General features: G+C 42.7%; 1 protein-coding gene across 1 annotated transcript in view; it reads right to left on the reverse strand.

The window, feature by feature from the left end:
* Positions 1-10564, reverse strand: part of fgf12a (fibroblast growth factor 12a) — a 48153-nt gene extending 37589 nt beyond the window's left edge. The window contains exon 1 of the mRNA XM_061241108.1: positions 10474-10564. Coding sequence (XP_061097092.1) covers positions 10474-10564 — 91 coding nt within the window. The remainder of the gene's footprint in view (positions 1-10473) is intronic.
* Positions 10565-11978: the final 1414 nt, after the last annotated feature.

The raw sequence follows: 11978 nt of genomic DNA on the forward strand, positions 1-11978 counted from the left end.
CCTTCTGGATTGTCAGGTTGAGGTTGATTGTCTCTGTTTTTCGCTTGCTGTCCCAACATGGAGCCAGTCTTTCAGAGCAAAGGACGTCCCAGTGAATGATTGTCCTGGGCTGACACGTCCTTCCCAAGTTAAGGTGTGACAGATCTGGCTCTCAGCTCTCGCCTTGTCCTTTCACATCACAGCGTCTGCCTGACAGCAGCTGTTTCATCACAGTGTGCGTGTGTGTGAGCGTGTGTGTATGTGTGAGGGTGTGTCTGCGCGCGTGTGTGTGAGTGTGTGTGCATGTGTGTGTGAGTGAGTGTGTGCATGTGTGTGTGAGAGAGAGAGTGTGTGTGTGAGTGTGTGTGAGTGCGTGTGTGTGTGTGTGTATGTGTGAGGGTTTGTCTGTGCGTGTGTGCGTGTGTGTGAGTATGTGTGCATGTGTGTGTGAGTGAGTGTGTGCATGTGTGTGTGAGAGAGAGTGTGTGTGTATGTGTGTGATTGCATGTGTGTGTGAGAGTGTGTGTGTGTGCATGTGTGTGTGAGTGAGTGTGTGCATGTGTGTGTGTGAGAGAGAGAGTGTGTGTGAGTGTGTGTGTATGTGTGTGATTGCATGTGTGTGTGTGAGAGTGTGTTCGTGCATGTGTGCATGTTTGTGTATGAGTGAATGTGCACGTGTAAACGTGCATGCATGTGCATCTGCAAGTGTGTGCCTGTGTGCATAACCTCTGCATATACAAGGATGTTTTGCATTACGCTGCTTAAACATGTTGTCTTCTGCATAGAAAGAGCCGTCATGTCCCTGCAGTCTCTCAAGTCTAAGCGTGGGTAATAAAGTGAATGATGGACAGTGTTATTTCGCATTAAGAAATTCCATTTTTGAGCAATGACTTCATTCGGAACATCTGTGGTCTCTTGAAAAATGTTGCCATCTTGTGGCCTTTCTGAGAATTTCAATTTCTAATTAGATCTGCGCAACACAGGAAGGTACATCTCCTTCCTGATATGACCTGCCTGTTTAACTCAGTGTAACTGTTTACGCACCGAGGTCTAAACATGTGGGGTCAATCGCAGTGTGCTTAGCTTGAGTTTAAACCTCAGGCTTAAACCACTAGACTCGTGTTTCTCAAACTCAGTCCTGGGGACCGCCCTGTGTATGCTGGCTTTTGTTCCAACCACATCTCAATCCCACATTGTTAACAAGCTGTTAATATCTCTAATTTAGGTACTTGTAATGCTTTGAGGGATTATTTATCCTCTTAAACTACATTATATCTGAAATTGCTATGCATGCCCTGAAGAATAAAAGTCCCATGTTCATATTGCTTATTGTGCTATATTGCAAACAATTACACGAAATAAGGTAACATATATTATTTAACTGATCAAATTAAGGCCTGAGGCGAATCAATAGGCTCCTAATTAGGTTTCTGAAAGAAGGTGATTAGGTTTTTTAATTATTTTTCCTGTCAACTTATTGACACAATGCAGGTTTGGCTCATTATCATTTTCGCAGTACTTGAATACTTTCTACATTATCTATCAAATGGCTAGTTTTCATGGCCAGGCGTCCACACCTTCACCAATTAGGACCCTGATGATTCACCTCAGTCTTCAATTTCTTACAGGGGGCGGCTGTAGCGTAGTGGTTAAGGTAAATGACTGGGACACGCAGGGTCGGTGGTTCTAATCCCGGTGTAACCACAATAAGATCCGTACAGCCGTTTCACCCTTGAGCAAGGCCCTTAACCCAGCTCCAGGGGAGGATTGTCTCCTGCTTAGTCTAATCAACTGTATGTCGCTCTGGATAAGAGCGTCTGCCAAATGCCAGTCATGTTAAGATCTGTTCATCTCTTCATGTAGCTGTTTGCAAAAAAAGTACAGTGTGAATATTAATTCTTCATGGCATTGATGACCTTTTGCGATTGTGGTTGGAAACAGAAAGCAGAACCCACAGGGGCTCCACAGGACCGAGGTTAAGAACCAGTGCTCTCCACCTCAGCACTGCCTTACGGCTGCACAAGCTAACCCTTATTTCAAATACTTAGATAGCTCGACCGGTTATAACGCATTTTGTTCAAACCCCAGCAAAAATAATCTCATGAATGAATGTATAATTGTTCATTGATTGAGGAATGAATGAATGAACTCATTAATTGACACAAATATTTATTTTTGAGTATGCAGTGTAACCGTGGTTGACTGGGGCATGTGGTCTGGAAGACCCTGGCAGGAACGTGCCCAGGTGTTGCTCGGTGCCAATTGCATGTGTTGACATTTTCTGTGCACTGAACACACCGCCCTATCCCATCGCTTATTTCTCACCTCCTTCTTCCTTTCCGTGATCCTTTTCCTGCTCCGAGCTCCTCCCATTGGGGGAGGCAAAAAAAGGAATGGAGAAAAAGGACAGGAGAAGGACAGGAAAATGGAGAGTATGTGAATCAGGCAACTAGAACGTCCGTGCTCCTTCAAATGCCAGTTCGAAGCCACGTCAGTTACAGACGAATGGGTAGAGGTGGATCCGCAGGTCGATCGTTTGTACTTCTACTTCTGCTCCTAAAAGGAACATTTAACAGGTCGTAACGTCCTTGAAGATGGCGGGCCTTGATCGATTTCCGGGTCAGGCAAAGGAAAAAGAGGTAGGAGGTATAAAACGACAAGAAAGAGCCCAAGGTCACGGTCTCGTTCAGTTTCGAAAAACGCAGCGGAACGTTTATTCAAACAGAAACGGTGGCGCGTTGAACATCCTGTTGTGAACCGTGGTCGCAGTGACTGAGATAGGCACGGGTGGCATCTGAGAAAGCCATTCTGTACGTTTTCTAGACTTTAAAGCATGGGCCTTTAGGTCATTATTGATTCAGGCGCCAACACAGCCACTTAACAGGGGCAAACATACCAGAATGCCTGTTGCAAAATGTTGCACACCATTGGGAGGAAACCCGGAAAGCACAGCAAAACGTTTTCTGATTGAACGTGCCTCACACAACCCAGGGAAGGCAGCCACACCCTGTACCTCCCCTGACCAAACCTCCCACCCTAACCTTTCCCAGGAAGGCCAAATGCACAAAAAAATGCATTCACAATCAGTGGACTGAACTCAATCTGAATGCACTGAACGTATCTGCACAAAATGACAAATGGTAAACGGACTGCATTTATATTGCGCTTTTATCCACACTCACACACCAACGGCGATTGGCTGCCATGCAAGGTACCAATCAGCTCATTGGGAGAAATTGGGGTTTAGGAGTCTTGCTCAGGGACACTTCGACACAGCCTGGGCGGGGGCCGACTGCAAGGCAACCGCTTTGACTCTTTCCAAAAATATATTTCAGTGAAGATATATGACGTGTGACAGATATATTGTGCTCGGAGGTTATCATTGCTTGGGGATTTCAGCTGGTCGTCAGGGAGGCCAAGTAGCCCACCATACCCTCTTACACCAACAGAGGGTGCAAAACGGCAATAAAATTAATTTAAAAACAAAAGAATTTGACACATTTTATGTATACACAGAAAAAAAAAAACTGCTCCATGTTGGGGTGCAGGTGTTACCACTGACATATTTGTATCTAAAGTGGAAAGCATATACGCTAAGTTTAGTTTTGTTATTCTGCTCCTGGAGGTAGATATTTATGGTCCAGGCAGGTTTAGCCTTCTACCCTATCTGGCCCAAGGGCCAAACTGCACTACGGATCTTATTGTGACTACACTGGGGCTCAAACCACTAACCTTTCAGGTCCCAGTCATGTACCTTAAACACTACGCTACAGGCTACCGCAGAAAGAGTGTCCTGCTACTTTCTGTGAGGATTGAGGCCCAGCTCAGTAGTGTGTGGGCTCATTCCAATCACTTATTTTTCACCTCTTTCTTATTTTCCATGCTCCTGATTCAGAAATCAAGATCTGCCATCGTTATTGACTTTCCAACCCGTTAAACATTCTTTTAGGAGCTAGAAGTAGAAGCTAGGAACTCCCAAACTTTCCTTTGAGTAAGAAAACCTCAGCGCATCCTTTGCAGAAGTATTGTTTTGGAAACCGTGACATCTGAAGGAGCAAGGGACATTCCATTCAGCTAGTTCACGTTTTTTTTCTCAATTTACCCATCTTCATTCGTTTTCATCACCTCATTTTTTTATGTCTCTCCTGATGGGCGGAGCTAGGAGCATGAATAGAACCAAGACAATCAAAATGAACAATTAAGTGACTGGAAAGAGCCCTGTGTTTAGTAGGACTCGGAGGGCAAACACTTTCTTTAACTACATCTGTTGAACGGATGAAACTGATTCATCTTTCATGATGTTTTTCTTTTTTCTTTTTGGATTATTGGAAACTTAAAAAAATGTTTTTTTTTTTGCTCTGGACTTTTCACTTTGGATTGTAAAATAAACATCTTTCCATTGTAACATCATCGGAATCTGGATTATGCATTGGATTGTCTAATTATATTGCCTTATCATGTGCCTTACCATGTGCCTTAGAGCATGCTTTACCATGTGCCTTATTGTGTGCCTTTACCTTGTGCCTTACCGCATTCCTTACTGTGTGCCTTACTGTGTGCCTTACCATGTGCCTTACCATGTGTCTTAGCACGTGCCATACTGTGTGCCTTACCGTGTGCCTTACCGCATTCCTTACTGTGTGTCTTACCATGTGCCTTACCATGTGTCTTAGCACGTGCCATACTGTGTGCCTTACCATGTGCCTTTCCATGTGCCTTACCACGTGTCTTACCATGTGCCTTACCGTGTGCCTTACCATGTGCCTCACCGTGTGCCTTACATGTGTCTTACTGAGTGCCTTACCGTGTGCCTTACCATGTGCCTTACCATACGCCTTACCGTGCAGCTGCAGCACAGCAGTGATAATCTCACATTGAGGCATGACTTCAATTACACAACAATTATAAAACAATTTTATAAACACGTTTATACTTCTTCTTTTTTACTTTAAGAACAATGTAGTAACTCAGATTCAAACTTTTTTCTTTTTGCTGTTTTAAATTACAGTACCGAGCACTTCCGAGTTTATGATATCTCTGATACAACAAATCAACTGAACGTAAACATAGTAGTTTCGCTCAATTAGGAGTGACTTATCCTGAGATCATGGAATGTCTCTCAGCCAATCACAATGCAAGGTCGCAACTAAGCACATGTTGCACGCAGTCAATTCACACAGCTGGATGTTAGCTCAAGCAATTAAGGTTAAGCACCATTCTCAGCACAATACTAGCACTCCAACTGTGATTTGAACCTGCAACAATAGTGTAACAAGACAGATTTCACCACCGTTATACTACACTGCCACCTCCAGCTTGGCTTTCAACAACACACAAGACTCAACTTCACAGACGCCCCAAGAACCACACGGCACTGGATTGCTACAGTTGAAAGAAGATGCATTCTCTCATTTCTCTTTTGTTCTTTTAGTGCTGAATTTCTTTTTTGTAATCTCGTTTTTATGTCATTTCTGACCGCTTGTGTGCATGAGTTTTAATTGTTAACGATATCAAAGCAGAACATGTACAGGTCATTTGCTGTATGCTAACCTGGAGTTTATTATACCTTAGGTTTTAACCTCTGGACCACAGATCCACATTACCACTGGAGCAGCGATTCCTATTTCACAGGTTTGGATAGCTGCTCCAGTTGTAATGCAGTTTTGTGGCAGGTTTATACTCCAGCCAAGCACATTGCAGTTGACCCTATCTAGTTTAGATTCATTGTATATATGAATACAGACAGTACATACTCATGTATGAGTGTGTGTCTGTCGGTATGTATGCAGATAGAAAGCCATAAAGAACAGCATCGATCCCGAGGCTTAATTTATAAATAGCCAGAAACCGCCTGCAAGTATACAATTTATAAATGAGCAGTGTAGGATATCCTTCACATAGTCACATTACACTGTGACAAGCAATAATTATGAAAGGACATCACCACCATGCCTCTGTCGTGTGATAACTGATGCCCTCCTTACAGTGCAGAAGCTCATCCATCCATCCATCCATCCATCTTTCCATTATCTAACCTACTTCCTCCTTTCAGGGTCGTGGTGGGACTGGGACATATCCCAGAATGCACTGGGTGAGAGGCAGGAATACATCCAGGTCACCAATTCATCGCAGGGGACAGACACCATTCACACACTCATACCGATGGGCGGTAGACGGTCCAGTCACCCTAACCTGCATATGTTTGGACTGTGGCAGGAAACTGGAGTACCCTGAGGAAACCCACATGGACACAGGGAGAACATGCACACTCCACCTGGGATGGCAGGGGAGAGAGGCAGGGACATACCCTGGACAGGTCTCTTGACACTGGATTCAGTTGCCCATGCACTTCTTGCCATGGTAGATAAGGTATGAATGGTACTCATCTCGGTATAAAAGGCAGGAGCAAGTTTTCTGTTGGCATTACCATTACAGACACTGTATCCAGCATCATCAGCTCTATGCTTATTAAGTAAGCAGCCCTGAATGAGCAAGCCATGTGGAGGAAAGCAGACATCATTGTTGAAGATATGCTACCTCTACTGCATAGCGGCTTTGACACATTTTCATTATGGCTGCACTTTTGTTTTACACCATGTAAAACTACTCATGAACCCTTTGAAGAGTAGGTTTTTTGAAATGTTTTTCTTTCTATTCTAAACTAGAACTCCATCACTTTCAGTCACCAGTAGTGCTGGTCACATGAGCATTAGAATATCCAGCCAAGAACATTCCAATGTTTAGTCAAGAACATTCTAATCACATAATTTGTGACCACACTGAAGCGCTGCTCAACTCCACGTCCTGCGGGCCGCAGTGTCTGCGGGCGTTTGCTTCAACCGTGCGCTACGCCACCAGATTTCACCAATTAGCTTATCATCTGAACCAAGCCGGTAAAATAATTAATGAAATGAGGCGGTGTAGCGCACGGTATGAGCAAATGCCCGCAGACACCGCAGCCCTGCTAGTGCCGACTGTGTGACATAAAATGGCTAGTGTTAACGCTAAATCAAGACTGATGGCATTAAATAGTTGTTTAGTTACAGTTGCTACAATGTTTCTGTACAGTTTTATTCATGTGAACAACTACATTCACTTATGCCAATACAAATTGGAATGAAACAACTCTCTCTCTCTCCCTCTCTCTTTTTCAGTCTCTGTCTCCCTCTCTTTCTCTGCCCACTCCCTCTCTCTCCCTCTCTCCCTCCCTCCCTCACTCCCTTTCTCCCTCTCTCTCTCTCTCTCTCTCCCTCTCTCTCAATCTCTCTCTCTCTGCCCCCCTCCCTCTCTCTCTCCCTCACTCAGGCAGAGCTGTGACCTCTATTCTCTGTCAGGTACAAGCACTGTGCACAAAATATAGAACATGAACTATAAATGCGTTCACCCACCGGCTGCTCCCACTTTTAAATAAGCAGATGTCTTTGAAGCGCTTGTCATGAATTATGCGCGGCGTATACATTCTGCATGAAGATTCAAAAAACATCATCGCTGCTTAAAAAAAAACAAAAAACTTTTTTTTGTAAATTCTTAAAAATTTGGAGATTTCGAGTGTCTCTCAGTAAAAAAATTATAATACTGAAAATGAACATCTGGAAATCTATTATTTTAATCTAAGCCAGGTCATTTAAAATATATCCTGTAATGGGGGTTTTTGGTCATTTTGGGTGGTGTTGAGTAGTGTAATAGTGGTGTGGGAGTGTGTGCTGTTTGCTAGAGTGCGGTGATGGGATTGATGGCATTGGGTGGAATAGGACACTGATTACATCATAATGGGACAGTGCCTGGAACAGCCATTAGAAAGTATTTTTTCACACAGAGTGTGGTCACTGTGTGGAATAGCTTGCCAGGACATGTAGTGGAGGCAGAAACACTGGGGGTTTTCAAGACCAGGCTTGATACGGTGCTAGATACTATTTAGCTTTGAGGCAAACTAAGCAGTAGATACACTTCAGTGGTTGGAAAAGGCAAGCATTGCTGGGCTGAATGGCCTGTTCTTACCATTATGTTATGTTATGTTATGTTATGTTATGTTGGGTAATGTTATATTTTGTTATGTTACGTTATGTTGCATTGTGTTATGTTGTACATTACATTACATTATTGGCATTTGGCAGACGCTCTTATCCAGAGCAACGTACAGTTGATTAGACTAAGCAGGAGACAATCCTCCCCTGGAGCAATGCAGGGTTAAGGGCCTTGCTTAAGGGCCCAACGGCTGTGCGGATCTTATTGTGGCTACACTGGGATTCAAACCATCGACCTTGTGTATCCCAGTCATTTAGCTTAACCACTACGCTACAGGCCGCCTTACAGTTATACAATAACTGTAGCTGAGCACTAAGGCAATGAAGCCTGAAGCAAGTACACAATGAAATGGGCTAAAAGTGGGAGATGATGTGACACAGACTGGATCAAATGAACCCTGCTCGCAGTAAACAAAGCATACAAAAAATGTACACCCACACTCACACACACACACACACACACACACACACACACACACACACACATTCATGCATACACATCTATCAATCTCTCAAATATTCATTTTGCTTTTGAAACTAAATTAAAAATAAAAATAAAGTTTAAGAACCTTTTTAATGCTTTGATTATACTGAAACTGATTCAAACTTTATTCCAGAAATGCAATTACATACAATGTGAAAAACATCTTCCACAAATTTTTAACATTGGTTTATTGAAAAACAATAAGCATCCCCAATACCCAAATTTGGAAATGAACCCAACATATATGACAAGTAGTGTCTTTGTTTGGATATTCACGAGAATTAACTTCATTCACCGGATACTTTAAAATGAGAACATTTCTCAGCATGTACTGTTATATAAAAAAATACAGATTTTCCTCAGGGTACAATCTGCAATCTGCCCAACTGCCAGATATGTTGTCTATAATTGAGGTTGCACAAAGCAGAAGGACCTCCGTGGTCTGATCAGAGATAACATATTCATGGGTAAATTGAAAGCCTTGAAATGAGGTTGTTTTTATTAGTCGGGTTAAAAAAAACAACTCTAGAGTAGGGTCACTTAGGCATACGTGTGTTCATATTTGCAGTATGCACAGTGTTTAATGTAGTATGTTAAAAAATATATACTAGCTACTACTACACTGAATTACCAAAACTTCCCTCAATAATTTAAAAGGGGAAATCTTAAAATTTAAACTCTGTAAAATGTAAGAGAAATGCAGAGTTGCATTATGTAAAAAGGGTATTTTATGAGTATTAATGAGCTGCAATATATTCTGCGTATTCGGCAAGATTAGCCTGAGTGTAAATTCAAATTGTTAAAGTTAGGGTATTCATTTCAATATAATATGTAATTTCTTCTATGCTGATGTTTGCATACCCGCATATTTTAGAGTCGTGTGACTTTATTTTGGTCACTATAATACCGAAACGATACTTCAAACTTCAAAACTTCGAGTTTTTAAATAGCACTTCGAAGCATAACCGTACCTGACACAATTTCCCTAAGTCCCCTTTTGGGGTTTCTGAGACTTTCAGGATATCGGTTTATACAGTTTTGGTAATGTGTGCAGCGTGTATAACAGGCCTACCAAATTTATATTTTGTAGGATTGTTGTAACCTATTCTAGTGCTTTAGTGACAAATGCTATTATCGCAAACGTCACCAACAAAGTCTCTGTCCAAGGTTCTGAAACCCCGTGCACTATCACGGCTCGTGCTTCAACAAAACCTATCCGGCGATACTTATTCTTTATTACATTTTAGCAAAGTTAATGCTACTTTTAGTTGTCTTGTTTTATTTGAATTAGAAGACGAATTAAAACATCCACAGTGACGTGCTCTGATTAATACACACTCACAAATGGAGTCGGTGTCATATAATCCAGCAACGTCCCACTTTCCTGTGATTTTAATTAGCAATTTATTTCTCGTTATTTAATTGGATATAAATGTGGACGTCTGCGCACAGACACATCTCATCTCTCTTATGCCCTGAGACAAGTTAGAACTGTCAGCTGTTGAGAACAGGCAGAGACCGTATAATCGAGACGCTCTCAATCGACCATGTCCCCTCTTTTTAGATCCAAATAGACCATAAAACATCGAGTGTGGTGCGTAACATAGCCTACACGCGTTGAGCATAACAATTCAAACTTTAAAGTTGAGGATAATGCCAGATAGGCTATTCTAAAGCACGTCTCAACCAGGGCAAAACGAGTGAACTTAATACTACACTCATGTTCCACTTATTGGCAAGTCCTGACGGGTAGTGCTGCTGGGCCACTTGGATTATTTGAGTGAGAAAGAGAAAGGGACACACTGGTGTCATCAAGGGTCCCAGGGCAGGAGAGAGAGTCCCGTGCGCTGGCGTCACTTTGTGGTGACTCGACGTAGAGAACTGCGGACACCGACAGCTAGCCACTGCACACACTGCTTACACGACCCAGTGGCCACTACGATCGTTTTCACCGTTCAAGAGAAAGCATGCAAGGTAATGTCTCACCGCTGGTGCTTGTAGTCGGCTTCGATCGCTTTCCACAGAAACACTGCAGCATATGCGCGCCTTTCTTCAGGAAAACCTTCAAAATCTTCATTGATTTGGGTTTGTGTGATCCTTTCCCAATCCACGCAATCGAACACAGCATAGCACGGAGATTATCGAGGCATTACCGCCTGCCTATTCTCGGGTCGACTGCAGTTCTATCCAGATATCTTTAGGCTCAGTGCACTAAAATCACCGGAAGGGCATCAAATACGCTAAACCGCCGCATTTTATGACTTTATCTAACACAGCCAATTTGTTGTTGGTTAGCAACAGAAGCTCAAAGACGTCGGGATAATTCGTTACTTACAAATCCCGTCTCTGTTTTACTCGCAAGCGTAAACGAGGGCTCCGGTGCGGGCGCTTACGCCAAAGTTAAACTGCAGGGGGAAGTGACAGAAGCGCTACGGATGAGGTAATGTGGGCGATTCATCCTCAATGATACAACGCGAAGCGTGGGGCGAAGCACAGATGCTGGACTTAAAAGCCAATTGCCTGGTGTCTATATGGGACGTGAAGAAAACGTATATCTTACGTCAGAAGCTGCCTACCTTTAAAGACAAAGACTGTTTAAGAGTTTGTCACGGTGCCGGAAGCTTTGCCACTACGTCTCTGGGCACTAGATATGGCAGATATGTCATTTCTGGAGCAGTTTTAACAGTTAATGTTAATTCGACATGGCAGTGAATCGTAGAAGCGTACGTATTTCTGCTCAAAACGATATATTTTTTACTCACATGACAGTGCAAAAAACTATCAATAATGCCTTCCCCTCCTCTTTTCATATTTTCTTTGTTATTCTCATTCATTACCATTTAATCAGGTATACCGTGATGACTAATATTAATATAAAAAAATCTAGCATGGTAGCTAATGTAACAGCCTAAATTCAACAACAGATAAATACACCTACAGTTAAATGCAAAAGTATTTGGACAGTGACACAACTTTTGTTCAACTTTTAACGATGAATTCAAGAATATTGGATTTGAAATAAAACAATGTTGGCAGACTGTTAGCTTTCATTTGTGGTTATGCACATCGATATCAGGTGATCCATGCAGGAAGTACAGTCCGTTGTATACACAGTCCCCCATTTTAGGGGAGAAAATCACTGGGACATATTAAGATAATCTGAAATAAAGTACTTGGCTGCAGATTTGTTGCATTCGATGTTTGCCAGGAGTCTTTGACCCATAGTCATCAGCAGATGCTGGATATTTTCCCTGGTGATGCTCTGCCAGGCCTGCACTGCAGCCAGTAGCTGCTTGTTTCTGGGGCATTTTGCCTTCAGGATTGTCTTCAGCCAGAGAAACACAGTTCAGTGAAATTCAGGACGGGTGATTGACTTTGCCAGTCGAGAACGCTGCACTTTTTGACCCTGAAAAGCTCACCGGTCGCTGTAGCAGTAAATTCGGGGTCACAGTGCTGCCGCAGTGTGAAAAGCTGGACGGTGCGATGAGCTT

The sequence above is a fragment of the Conger conger genome, chromosome 5, assembly GCF_963514075.1.
Source record: "Conger conger chromosome 5, fConCon1.1, whole genome shotgun sequence".
NCBI lineage: Eukaryota > Metazoa > Chordata > Actinopteri > Anguilliformes > Congridae > Conger > Conger conger.